This window comes from Heliangelus exortis, chromosome 12 (assembly GCF_036169615.1).
Source record: "Heliangelus exortis chromosome 12, bHelExo1.hap1, whole genome shotgun sequence".
NCBI lineage: Eukaryota > Metazoa > Chordata > Aves > Apodiformes > Trochilidae > Heliangelus > Heliangelus exortis.
Window position 1 is genome coordinate 1,754,409 of NC_092433.1, and position 14,670 is coordinate 1,769,078.

The 14,670-nt window shown below is 37.6% G+C and overlaps 1 protein-coding gene across 34 annotated transcripts in view; it reads left to right on the forward strand.

Moving 5' to 3' along the window:
- The window catches only part of ATP2B2 (ATPase plasma membrane Ca2+ transporting 2), a 408,804-nt gene that overhangs the window by 305,999 nt on the left and 88,135 nt on the right, over positions 1 to 14,670 (forward strand). For all 34 annotated transcript variants that reach the window (XM_071755377.1, XM_071755355.1, XM_071755387.1 and 31 more), the window contains 3 exons: positions 5,244 to 5,501; positions 7,130 to 7,255; positions 13,696 to 13,821. In XM_071755377.1, coding sequence (XP_071611478.1) covers positions 5,244 to 5,501; positions 7,130 to 7,255; positions 13,696 to 13,821 — 510 coding nt within the window. The remainder of the gene's footprint in view (positions 1 to 5,243; positions 5,502 to 7,129; positions 7,256 to 13,695; positions 13,822 to 14,670) is intronic.

Sequence of the window (14,670 nt, forward strand, 5' to 3'; positions counted from 1 at the left end):
TTCCTAGGGAATTTAAATGCCACAAGGTATTCTCAGCTTAAAAATAGAAATGTGTAGGTTGAAATGAGTAGCTTAGAGGTGTATGTGCTGTAGGTTGGGACTGAGGAATACAGATGTTCACAGATTTTTAAAAATACACTTTTTTTGATATAAAAATTGCCATGCTGCAGCTTAAGACTATATGGTTTGTAATTATAATCGTTTAAGAATCTCCTCATAACTCTTTGAACTCTTAAACAGATATTCTTTTGGGCTGCCCAGTCCTTGTATGCTTCATTTATTTCCCCAAATTTGGTTGATATTATGAGAAACATTCTGAAAAGGTGTCTGTGACCTTAAAATTATTCCAGTTTCCAACAAGGACATGAGCCTGGTCCCCTGTCAGATGAAGCTGTCTGGCTCTTTGTGGCCTTTTCCTTTTTTTCTTTTTCTCCCCCTTTCTGGCTTTCACCAAACCCTAATGATTAGTACCATCAACCAGATGATTTTCTCCTGACAGCAAAGTTCCTTGCTTACTGTCATCCTGAAATGCTTCAAGCTGCTGTTGTACATTCCACTCTTCATCCTCCTCTTCTGGCATTAATGTTTTAAGGCCTTTTCTGTCATACATTTCCATTCCCTTTTAATGTCTTAGGCCTTACTTTATTTTTTTCTTTCTAAAACATTTGATATAATTAAAATACTGCTAATTTTGAAATTACTAGTAATGAATTCAAGTGCTTAAAAGGGTCCAGCACAGGCTGAGTACCCAGGTCTTTGCTCAGCTTTCCAGGTTCCTGATCAGGTTCTGTAGCCCAGAGCTCTTGGGCCCAAGTTGCCTGCAGTCTGATGAGATGGAAGCCCAGGTTGCTGGGACTCCATGTGCTGCTTTGAATTACTTTCCTACTCCTTTTTTTTCCTGAATACTCTTTGAGTTCCATCCTCCTTTCATCTCCATTCTATAGAAAACTTCAACAGTCTCTGAAGACCTATTTCTGGTCAAATTCTAAGCTTCTAAAATTCTCTCCCACAAGTTTTTGGTGATGTACTTTTGAGATATTTTGTGCAGGACACATTTTATGTTGGTCTCCTTTGTATTTCCAAATGTTCTTTGAGGCTGCTCTATCAGGTCCTTCCACTGCTCTGGGGGGGTTGGCTCCACCTGTATGTTCCTGCTTGCTCTTCTTGAATAATCTCATCCATTTTATGACTCCAGCTGCTTTTTCTATGCCAAAGGAGTCACAGCCCTTTACATTCTTGACTTGCAGTCAAATCTTTATAATCTTGGATCCAAATTGAATACACATTTTCTGCCTCACGAGGATGGGACTCTGGGGAATGACACAGACACAGCATATGTTAGTAATTATGGTAGAAAATAGCTTCATATTAAAAACTTGCTTACTTTTTTGAAATTGAGTTTTCTGACAGATAGGACCTGTGTTAAATGTAATTTTAAATTAGTACTTCACAATTCACTGTCTTGGAATAAAACCTTACCACAAATCACATATGCGTTTTGAAAATTATTTTGTGATGCTTTCAGTCTGTGCCTCTCAGTAAAATCTCTGGCATATTTTTCAGTAACATTGGGAACCAAATGCTGTCTTGTGAAAGCATAACAGCAATCTTAGACGATAACACAATTTTTAAAAGCTTACATGAGCATTTCTAATAAACATTAGATGCTTTAAACTGTACTTTGCTACTTAGACATATTATTATTACATCTTTTGTGTGTCTTATTTATATTCCTTATGTTTCCCCTATCTCTAAAATCAACTCTGCAGCAAGGAGGGCAGAGAGTACAAGTGTATAGTTAAAAATTTATGGTTTTCTCCTATAAATGCATACAGGTTCTTTCTCTATATTCATTTAAATCCTTTCAGAATTTCTAGAAAATCCTGAGACAATGGCAAAGGAAAAAGGAAATTATTTTCTTTAAGTATATAATAAAGTATTCTGCAAAATGATACCAGTGGAGATGCAAGCCCTTTTTCTTTTTTTCTTTTCCTCTCTACTAAAAGGGAATACTTCTAGAATAGTTTTGAAGCACTAATGCAACATAATTGAAGAAAATGTTTCCTGATAGATAGGTCATCTATTGAAGGGCAGGTTGCCTTTTAAATGCTGCTAGTCTGTAAATCTGTTTTAAAAGAATCTGTTCTGAAATCTTACTATTTTAACAACTGTAAATTGGTAGAGTTTATTCCTCTCATGGGAATGACCTGCACCTTTTGTTTGAATTTATCAAGCACTTTTATCCCATTCCATTTCTGTAGGAATGTAAAAAGCAGACAGAATTCTGGGAAAGTCTGCCTCTCAGCTTGGTTAACCATTTAAAGAGCCTGGGTTTACTTAGGTTTGATCCAGAAAAAGAGCAGTTTAATTTCTGAACTGTTGTTATAGGTGTCTACCTGCAAATCCTGAAGATCCCAGGAGCCTTGCTCGGCTGCTGCTTGAACTCGGAGATACTTGTCCTTTCTGCCCAGATTCCTCATGTACCTCAAATTCTGCTTCCTCTTAATGTGAAACACACTGATAGTGAAGCATTTTTTTCTTCTGATGGCACCATTCATCTGTGGGATTAAATGAGGAAATTGCTAGAGTTCATGATGGTTAGGAGAGGACGTGGTTAGCCAGCCTGCAGGGTGGTGAGAAAGGTTCCCCTTGTGTAACACCAACCCTTTTGTGGGGTTTGAAATTGTGGTCCTGAGTTCTGATCCTGAGAGGGGGGAAAGAGAGAAGGAGAATCCATCTCCCCCATATCATGGTTGACATTTTGAGTCATGACAAACACAAACCTCAGGAGCTGTGTGCTTCATGCTACCTGTCCACCTTGGTGGGTGAATTTCCTCCTTGGTTTGTCAGACGCCCTGCACCAATGGATGCAGCACTTGAAGTTTTATAGAAGGCAGATTGGAGCTTGATCAGCAAGGATTCTAAAATCCATGAAGAAACTCAGGATTTCTGCATCCATCTAAAAGATTAAGTTCTGGTTGTGAACACTTCTGTCACTCTAATGAAGGGGCAAAGCACAACTTGGGTGTTTCAGTTTTTTCCGGGTATGCGGATACAGCTCAAATTAAGAACTTGTGTTTAATTATTACATAATGTTCATTCCTGATTTTGTAGAAAATGCCACACTAAATAATCAGAAGGGTTGCAATGGAGGCATAAGCAGGGATGAATCAAAGTGTTTCATATTCACCCCAGTCACTGAGGAGCTGAGCTGCCCCTCGGTGGGGCAGTCTGCTTCTTCCTGCTCGTGGTTCACCTGGAGCAAGGCATCACCTTAGGAAACAACCCCTGGTTGTGCTTTTGGATGAGCAAGACTAAATTTCAACCCTTTCAAGTGAGGTTTTCAAAAATCTAAAAAAGAAAAAAAAAGAGTCTTTGCAGGCCATGTTTGTTCTGAGAAGCAGGAGAGGAGGAGCAGAGGTGTGCTGTTACTGGATTGTCATGGTACTAAATCCTAGCTAATGAAAAATTAAGATTAATTTTTTGTTTTACATTTACCAAGATGGAATTACTCATACTAGGAAACCACTCAATCCAAACAAGGCAACAGTGAATCTGCTGATTTAGAAAAAGAATCTAAAATCTAACATAGGCCAATTATTGAACAGGGCTGAGTTTGTTAGTCCTTCCCACAAGTCATGTTCTGCTGAAGGAAGAAGTAGAAGATGTGGTTTGTAGGTTGTGTTTGCTACTGGGTTTAAGTAGCTACAAAAGTTACAAAATGTTACTTTATTTTCTTGGGAGTGATAAAAATAGTTTATTTAGGCAGTTTCTTGTATTGTTGATAAGGGTTCATGTGGACTATCTGTCTAAGGGCATCCCTGAGGGAAAGTTCCTTCTCTTGCCTGTGTGCTTTGCCTTTCATTTGGGTTATGCCCAAAAATAAAGTATGGAGAACACTGGTAAAAGCTCAGTTTATTTTACTTCTGTTCACGGAGTGGGTGTTTGGTCTCATCTTTCCTCCTTTGACTTTTGGAAGTTTTGTTGCTGTTCACATGCAAGAGTAATAACTCAGCTGGTTAATTAATTATGATGCTTATGTTACAAGGAAGTCTTTGTAACTTAAAAGAGAAATCAGATTGCTTGTTAATTCCCTCTAGTGCCAGGTGAGGAATATACCAGAATTAAACTTCTGTCACAGGTGGAAGCAGCGTGGTTGCTAAGTTCCTAAACTCCCTGGTACCTGAGGAAGATGGAAAAGTGATGTCAAATGCCTCCCTAGTTCAGTTCTTCATAAAAAATTAAACAATTTTGTTTCTCCCTCAGTCACCTGGGAGAGGAGGCTCTGTTGTTCAGCCCAAGTTTTTTTATTCTCTCGTCTGTTGGGATATCTTTGAGCTGTGTGATTGTAGTGTGTTTACTTCACTGTCTACCAGGATAAACTGTCTTTAAGGTCTTACACATTAAGAAGGAGAACTGTATTGTCTTTATTTTGTGAATGCTAGCTTTGAAATTTATTTGAATTTTAATTGTGTAATACTTTGAAATAACTAATTAGCAGATGTGTATACAAGAATTCAGAATTAACACCTGAGAACTAGCACATGGAATGTATTTTTTCAATAGTCTTTTACTGGTGACCAAAATAATGTGTTTACAGTTCTGTAAGTATGCCACTGTATTTCTCTATAAAGAAGACTGATGAATTAATATTAGACTTTATTCTTTACTCAGTATCCCCTTATACATTTTGTTACCACATTTAAATACCAACCTACTTAGTTCATCTCAGCAATATTTAAACAAGTTGAGAACATTTAGAAATTCTATTGAAAGTAAGCTCTGAAATCTGTTTTAATTAGATCTGTTTTCTTTAGTCTTAATGTCATTGCTTTGCATTGATTGATGTTACTCATTGTTTTAGTCCTCCTTGCCACTCTTGGTAAGTCCTCCTGATTTTTGCAAATGCTTGATGTCTCAGGTTAAGCTGTCAGCCCTTCTGTTAGATAACAATTGGTGCCTTCTGTTTGTTCAGCTTGGGTTTACCAAGGGTAGCTCGTTGAGTAGTGGAATTGAGATATCTGAAATGTCTATTGATTTGTTTTCTTTCTCTTTTCCTCAGACATCTCTACTTCTATTTTTTCCTCTATTCTGCCACGTTTCATTTACCAGACAGTATTTTGTGGAGCAGTTCTTAGCACCACAATCCCTTTGCCTTGTTGTCATTTCACAGCAAGTTGTTCTTGAAACATGATAAAGCCACTCTTTGGTTGACTGACTGTTTCTTACTGTTGTTTTTGCAGGATGTGGTACTGCAGCAGGAGGAGCTGAAGATGAGGGTGAGGCTGAAGCTGGCTGGATCGAAGGTGCTGCCATCCTACTCTCTGTTATCTGTGTTGTCCTTGTCACTGCCTTCAATGACTGGAGCAAGGAGAAGCAGTTTCGTGGGCTTCAAAGTCGTATTGAGCAGGAACAGAAATTTACTGTTGTCCGAGGTGGACAAGTTATCCAAATCCCAGTGGCAGAGATAGTAGTTGGTGACATTGCACAGGTGAAATATGGTAAGTTTTGTCACCAGGTGACTTCTTTTTCAGAACCTCATTTATTCACCTGCCTCTTTCTAGCAGGGTAGACTCACTTCACTGAAAATGAATTAAAGACGGAGAATTATGTGGTGTTCTTGTTGTCCATGGTAAGATAACAGTTTGTTAGGGCAAAAAGAGGGCCTAAGATTCCCCAGGGAAGTGGTCACAGCACCAGGTGTGAGTTCAAGAAGCATTTGGTGGTGTGATCCTGGGGTGGCCCTGCACAGCCACAAGAGTTGTGCTTGATGATCCTGATGGGTCCCTTCCAACTCACCAGATTCTGTGATTCTATACTTGCTATAAAATTGCACTAGTTAATAATTTTTACATTATTTTTATTTATTATTTTTATTAATCTTCCTTTCGCTGTCAAGGACAAGAGCCGTCGATAGTAATAGTTCTCTTTCATTATGGTTTGCACCATTTGGAATGTTTGGTTTCAGTCCATTTAGGACCAAGGGGAAGCAAGCTTTTAAAGGCTCTGTGGCAGCAGTGCTCTGTGTGTGCGTGTGTGTGTGTGCGTGTGCATGTGTGTGTGTGTGCACGTGTGTGTGTGTGTGCGTGCTCGTGCTCGTGCTCGTGCTCAGCCCGCCCACCCGGCTGCTCCATTGCCCCCTCACAGATCCTGTCAGTCCCCTCAGACCGCGGGAAAGCTCCGGGGAAGAGCACTCAGTGTCTGAGTCAGCTGGCAAATTCCAGCAATAAATGTCTGTTCTGTCAGCCACCAAGTGTCCCCTGGACTTGGCTAGGGGCTTCCTGAGAGGATTGCAATGGTGTGGCTGAGAGGGGGCACCGCGGCAGGGAGGAAGGGGGGGGACATAATGGCGGTGTCCGCGGTCTCCCCTGAGGAGATCGGGGCCGGAGGCGGGAAGGGCCCCGAGCGCTGCTGAGGCCTCTGGGGAGGGCGGGAGGGCAAAGCCCCCGCGACAGACCGTGCCCTCCCCTCAGCACGGGGAGGCACAAGGGCCACGAAGAAGGGCATGGAGTGCTAGGACAAGGAGGAATGGTTTGAAGCTGAAAGAGGAGAGAGTTGAATGTTATGAAGAAATCCTTTCCTGTGAGGATGGTGAGACAGTGGCCCAGGGAGGCCGTGGCTGCCCCGTCCCTGGCAGAGTTCTGTGGTTCTGTGCTAAGGACTGATCCAGTAGTAGTTCTTTCACTTTTCTCTTTCACTTTTTGTCTGTTTCATAGGAGCACTACTGATCTGCTTTATATCTTTCAAAATTCACTGCTTGCTGAGGATATCTCTCTTTAAATGTTTTAAATGTTTCTTAAATAAAGAGTTTTCCAGATTAAGACTATGAGACCATATGAAATGATAAGTCACAATTTGATGCCATCCTTGGAACATTTGTTTCTAAGCTTTAGTCACAGGTTGTTTTAATAAACTTTTACTAACTGTCCTTAAATGCATGTAATGACCATAGGTCAATGAAGCAAGATAGGAATAGGAGCAGTAAATAAGCAATTTCTATACAATTTCTATTACACTTTAAGGCAATTCTTGTTAATTGTAATTTCTAATACAAATCATTATGTATGTAGTTATAAAAACGAGCCTACTAAACCACTGTGGTTTTCCATTACCATTTTCTTACTGACAGGTGATCTTCTACCTGCCGATGGGATATTTATTCAAGGAAATGATCTTAAAATCGATGAAAGCTCTTTAACTGGAGAGTCTGACCAAGTCCGCAAATCCGTTGACAAGGACCCAATGCTGCTGTCAGGTAAAGCTGCCTGAATTCTTGCTGAGTTGTCTTTTATGCACTGCTTTGTTCATGCTTTGGTTTGGTTTCTGTGCCATCAGGTTTTGGTAACCTAAATACAACTGATCTTTTCCAAACAAACACTCGGGTTTGTCATACAGAAGATGTTTTCTGATAGTGTGCAATTATTTCTGATGATAATAAAGTGAGAGTGTAGTGAAACATTTTCAGAGGAAAAGGAAAGTATCACTTAGGGAAATAACAATTGTTTCAGTTCATTGTAATGATAGTTTTAATTTAACCATTACATTTCAAATCCTTTCAAAGCCTATTTATACAATTTGTATGTTTACTAGATACAACAGAAGAAGAAACAAAGTGCATACAAGGAAATGGATGTACTAAAATATTGTGAGCTTGACTGCTGTGGGAAATTCAAGTTATTTGTAATATTTGTGTTTTATAATATAATCTTAGACAATAAATCGGTTAAACAGAATATGATTTTTAAGGAAAGTAAGGAAATGACAATTTTTATTGAACTTGCAGTGAAAACCCTGTCAGAATTTAAAGTCAGATTACTTTGTTCACTGATTATGAAGGAATGAGTGTTTATTACATAAAATATGGGGTTGTGGTCTGGGAAAAAACAGCAGGTTTTCAGTCAAAAGGTGGCTGCATTAACTTAAGATGAAGAAATTGCTAGTGTTATTTTTGGACTTCCACTGCCACAGACTTCATGTTACAAAAGACCATGTTAATTTTAACTTTATCAAGATTCAAGCATCTTTCTGCTTAAAATTGCGTATTAAAAATAATTTTAAAAAAATAATTTCTTGCATCTAAGAATAAAGCAACAAAACAAGCTTCTTTTGCTCTTTTAGGAGAGCAAAAAAACTCTTTTGGTTTCTTAAAAAATACTCTAATTTTTACCAAGTGTTTTTTTAAGTGTTTTGGGGGTTAGTCCCCCCCCAAGCATATTATTTTCACCTTTCATGTCGTAAGCCCCCAATGAAAAAATGCAGCAAACACACCTTTGAATTTTCCTCTTATATTTGCACATGGAGATACCAGTAAGTTAACTTTGGCTTTTGGAATTTAGACAAATATTATCAGTATATTTCTTGCCACTGCTCTCCCTTAATCATCTCTTGGAAATGAAACCAGCTCAGGTTTTACACAGGAATAACTGAGAAAAGGAAAAGTTTGATTTGCAGCCACAGTTGGTTTTCCAAGTCTGAAGTAGGGGCAAGATAAACACCCCAAATCAGGGAGTATTCTTTTCACCATTGGTACCTGAAACAACATTTTTGATATTCGATCAGTTTCAATGACATAATTAAACTAAACGAGTTTCTGTGCTTAATGTCCTGTTTAATCATCCAGATAGTAATTTACTCTACTTGAGAAGCAATTTTAATAGTACAAGTGACTAAACCAGATGGTTCATTTCCATCTGTATGTAGCACATTTGGTACCACCTAGGAAGGCAGAAATAGAAATACAGACTCTGATATACATGAAATCAGAAGCAGCAGCTTCTCTTCTACAGTTCCACTGTACATCTGTCTAAAATATTTTCTTTCTTTTAGTTCAGTGGCAGAGATTTGCATGTGTAGTATAAGCCATTGCTGTGAAAGTCATCAGCTTAAACCATAATGTGGTGAGGTTACATTTCTGTGCAATGTGCAGGGTCATGTGTTGACCAACAGATGAAGACATTTTGGGTATCTGAACTGCCTGCTACTCAGCTCTTGTGGATGAAGCTGTTGTGCCCTCTAAATTCTTCAAAGTTCAGAGAAATCCCTGGTTCCCAAATTCACAAGTTTTGAATATAGATCTGGGCCCAATATCTCCCACAGTGGAGTATTTTGGGGTACCATGTCTTAGTTAACATTCTGAAAAATGTATTATGTTTATGGTTTAAACCTTTTTTTTCTAGGGATTTAGATTAAATTGTTTAAGGTGTGAAGGACTCAGGTAGTGGAGGTTGTGTAGCTGTCACTGGACTGACAGAGCATTACTTTATCCTAACCTAACTTCCCCAGATGCTTAGTTCCACCTATGGGCAACAAAGCAAAAAAACCCAGCTTATTTGAGAATAAATAAACAAAAGAAATCTCTTGGTCATGGTGCTCTGTTAGGTTCTGCACATAAAAAGAAAGCTTGATTAAGGAATCAGGTCACTTACTGCCTGAAGAAAATTCTGTCTTGGTTCCCTGCCAGAAAATATTCCAAGCTGGGCTTCTAACACAGCAGACATTTTCAGAACAGAGCAGCTAACTTCAGATGTTCCAAATTACTGGGATATGTTGAAATTACTTGCAGATTAATGTATTCTGTAACACTCTTTTCATTTCACAGAAGATATTCTGATGGTTGGTTCACTTTATTATTAATCACTTAACTCTTAATAACTGCAGTAACTAGAACTTGTTTAGATATTCAGATAGAGAATTTTTGCTCACCACAAGTTTGCAGGAAGTAGCCAAACAGTATAAACCCCCCAAACTGCCATGCTCTGGTTTTTTGTTTTTTTAGGTCTATTTCCAATCTGCTTCCCCAGTATTATTATTAGATTTGGAGGTTCCTGAGCAATCTCCAATTTAGTTGCATTTTGGCCTGGAAAAGTTTGCTGTAATAAATTCCTTATCTGTCTAATCTCTCTTCTTACTAAACCAGACTTCTTCCTTTCTATCTTGGAGCATTCACCATTTATCAGCTTCAAATTAAATACTGAACATGTAAAAAAATAAGTTTTACTAATACTGGAAAATCAGTTTTGGGAGGGGAAGAAGTCAGTGGAATTGTTCAATGTTAAGTTGAAATACCTGCTTTGTGTAGAGATGAAGTGAAAACCATGCCTTCATTCCAGAATTCCATTTCTTGTAACAATAACCAAAGTGATAGAGCCCATTTCTTTAGTAGAGATGATGGTATTATCAGGCTGTTTAAACTGAGTTATGTGGAAAGAGCTTCAGCTCTTTCATGTAGCTTAGGTGCTGAAGAATTTTTCCAAAGGACTAGTGACACATAATCTGAAGATAAATTTGTACCTGCCCCAAAACATGCCTTTGTATGCACCTTAGGGGTTTTTGTTTCTGAACATTATGACAAATGTTAAGTAAAAGGTTCAGAAAGGCATTTCAAGCTCAGACATTTTTGCCCTTTCCAGGTGCACTGAGGTAAATATGGCATCTGGTGGGTGCATGTCTTCTTAATGAAGCATTCAGGCTTTGAAACAGCCATGTACATGCCATTTTTGGAGTTATTTTTACCTACCTTTATAGTACAATCAAGAACATGATTCTTTCTAAACAAAACATAGGGATACTAAAAGCAAGTTCTTAATTAAATTATGTATTAAGTACTGTTACATCTTAAAGCAGGGTCCTTTAGGTTTCTGTGGTAACATTCTCTGTTTTGTCTGAACCAGTACAGCCAAGGCTATTCTGGTTTTGAAGATACTTTCTGCTCCTTTAGGATGGAATGTAACTTACTTTTTTATTGCTTGAGTGGCAGTCCTGAGTTTTATATTTGTGATGTTCTGCTCTGTCGTATTAAAGAAAGCAAATGCCTTTTCAAGGAATCAGATTTTTATCTCAGAAAGCCATAGGGGCAGTTCTCAATGCACTGAGAAAGCCTGTTTGGTTTTTTATTTATTTGTTTGTTTTAAATACATCTGACCATTGCTGCATTTTTTTATTTATTTGGCTTATTTCTGCTGAAAATTCCTTGCTGCTCTGTCAAGATACTTTTGGTCTCAAATTAGCCTTAGTGTCGACAGATGTTCTCTCTGTTCAGTGTTTCTGTTTTCCTTTTAAGAACATGAGAGATTTTGATTATAAATAGATAGTTTCATTACTTAGTATGTGCTAGGACAGCAACAGGATGAGCAGTAGTAAGAAAATGGGACTTTGTAAATACTGGGTTGTATAAATATATATTGGTATAAAATACTGATCTGTATAAGGGCACAGGTCCACACATCTCTTTGCAGCTTTTGAGATAAATCAGTGAACTGTATACATAGAGACGAGGATGAACCCAATTCAGTGTGGTTTGTTTGAGTTTTTTTAAAGGGAGGGAAGAGGAAATCTTTCCATGGCCACTCAGATTTAGGAGACTTAAATGCCCAGTAAGTTTCTCCATGAGAAATTAATTCAGTTGGTTAGAAGCCATTTTGCAGAAAGCTTGGTTGAAGCTTTGTTTTCTTTGGTTCTTTTTTTCACTACAGCTTCAGGCATATCCTGCTGTGGTACAGTTCAGAACTACAGGCACCAGGGATCAACTTAAATTTTTTCAAAATTTAGGACAGAATAAGAGAATAGGCCAGAATTTTTTTAAACAAGAATTTTACCTCATTAGCCACAGGATTGTTTAGGACAACTCAGTTAATGACTCTACCTAATGAATGCTGTTACAGAATGAATGAAACTGTGATGTTGTCTCAAGGGAGGTAAATGAGGAACCTTACACTAATGGCACCATTGGTAATTGTAAAGCAGTACAGTGCAACTTCTGAAGTGAGGTGAGGGTCTTGGCAGCAACTGAGTAAAACCCAGCAAAGTACTGGGATGTCACAAATACTGCAGTGAGAAGGCAAGGAGCCAGTTGTGTACTATTAGCAGGGTCATTGGTTTATTAACACATTAGTCAGGCTGGTTAGTTGACTTAAACATTCTTTAACCAACAAACAGCTTCTTTCTCTCTTCAGTCTTCACTCCCACAGGAAATGTAATTACTGGGCCATGTTCTGGTTCCATCTGGTCTCATCCTTAAGATGTGCCACAGCTGCAAGTCTGGAATAATGACTGGTCTTAGTAATACAGCACCTAGGATTAAAAAGAATTGTTAAATAATATAATACTTTCTGAGTAGATTCTAGTTTATCAGGTGTCCATGCTCACCTGGAGGTATAAATACACATTTGTCTTTCTTACATAATGATTTTTTTTCTCAAGGCTAACAGTGTGTGTGTTACAGTCTATTGTAATAGTTTCCAAACTTTTTCTTCTCTCAAAACCAGTGAAGAGTATTTTAAAAAGCCCAGGCCCTGTAAACCTTCAATCCTAGTCTGCTGTGTCAACTTTGTGTTAAGAAGTTACTGCTTATTCTCTGTGTTCTCCTGTAGACATGCATTTAATAGTCATTTTTCCACTACTAAAGAATAAAATATAAAGTCTATTTCAAGAAATAGCTTTATCTATCACTAGTTTCTGGAGATTGTGTTTGGGTTTTGTCTGTTTCATAGGAGCACTACTGATCTGCTTTATATCTTTCAAAATTCACTACTTGCTGAGGATACCTCTCTTAAAATGTATTAAATATTTCTTAAATAATGAGTTTTCCAGATTAAGACTATGAGACCATATGAAATGATAAGTCACAATTTGATGCCATCCTTGGAACATTTGTTTCTAAGCTTTAGTCACAGGTTGTTTTAATAAACTTTTACTAACTGTCCTTAAATACATGTAATGACCATAGGTCATTCCTCAATTTCAAAATTTTGGTTAGAATTATGTAGTGTGCAGTTTCATGCACTGATCTCTGTTATAAATCTGTTGCAAATTTTTTCCAAAACCCAAGACACTACTTTTTGATAGCTTCTGGAAATTTCTTTGTGTGTTTCCACAACTCATAGTAAAAGGTTCCTAAGAGGCTATGATCTTAGGTGCACCTAACATTTGGATCAAGATAGGAACAGGAGCAGGAATGAGCAATTTCTATACAATAAAACATGAAATGTTTTGCAAAAGGTATTTACTTAATAAAGTGATAGACTTACCTGGTTAAATAAATGATCTTTCTTAGAACTTAATGTATATTTAGATTTTTTTTTTTTATGGTAATAGAAGTCTTTCATATGAAGTTTGTTTTCAAGCATACATCAGGTTCATCTTGTTTGGGAATCTCCTGATTTAATGAAACCTTTCCTTGAAGATTTTTCTTGGGGTTGATTTCAAATTGTCTTCAAAAATATTTTTAAATGCTTGTAAATCATCCATACCTGAGGAAAGTGAGAGAAACTGCTCCCATTTTCACTTAGTTTATGTAACAGTGTTCCGTGTGCAGTCAGTGTAATCTTCACAAGAGTCATAGAGGAATGTTTGCAGAACTCTGAAAAAATACATTCAGTTCCAAGAATTACCTTTGGGATGCTATACTGTTATCTTCTGTGGTTATGGAAACTTGGCTAGTGACAAGATTCCTTGTAAAATGGGAATTTGATGTGTGTGATTATGGGATGTGGAGGCTGAGATTTGCATCCATCTTGGTTGAGAATATACAGCAACAGGGATTTTTTTGGTATGTCATGATATTGGCATACCAATACACTGTAGATTTTTAAAGTGTAAGATATCTCAGTACTGCAGTACAAGTCTTGCACAAAATATTTGATGGTTGTTGCTTTTATTTTTGTTTAATCAGATGTAACTCACCTTGCCTGTTTGCAGGGACTCACGTCATGGAAGGCTCTGGCCGAATGCTTGTGACTGCTGTGGGTGTGAATTCTCAGACAGGGATCATCTTTACTCTGCTGGGTGCTGGAGGAGAAGAAGAAGAAAAGAAAGATAAGAAAGGTAAATTTCACAACCCCAGGATGCTCTGGAGAAGGCACCTGGGCTTTGTGTAGTCAGAGCTCTTCTCAGTTCTTGAGAAATAAATACGATTTTTAAAACTTCTTTTTTTGTATACATTTTTGTCATCACATGTCACACAGAAAAACAGCAAAAGCTGTTAACCAATAAATACATTGGATAACAAGATGTTTTTCCAGTGTGAAATTGCAGGCTCCCAGTACATAATGAAATGCAAGGGATTACACGGGCATACTCCCATTACCCTGTCTTCTTTACATAAATCCATATTCACCTAAAATTTGCTAAGGTTTTGCTCTTCTGCATTTACATTCATATAATTATTTTCTTTTTTTCAGAAAAAAAAGCACTTGACCATGGAAATAGTGTCATTCTTTGTGCTTCTGAAATAAAGATAAGATGTGGCTGTTTGCTAGCCTAGCTTATTATCAGCGACTGATTTTAGAGGCATTTTAATTTCTTAAGGAGTAAAGGTCAAGCTAAGAATAGTAGAAGAGAAGGAAGCAGCAATAAATATTAACAGAGAGTTTAACTTTGATGTCCTGTATCAGTTAATGAAATCCAGAAGTCTCTGTAGACTTTTAACCTTATTACAGTGTGATGTCATAAGCAAGTGCTAATTTATGGGTTGCATGCTAAGCAGAAACATCATTTGATATGTGTCCTTTCCAGTTCTTGTTCATACAGTCTTGTAAATAGTTCAACCTACATTAGGATTTCTTACCAAGTTTGTTGTAAGAATATTTATTTTTATTAGGGGTCAAATAATCCAGAGGTTTTAGAAAGTTCCATGCTTTTTAGTGGTTTTCACCATTAATAAAAAATAGGAAT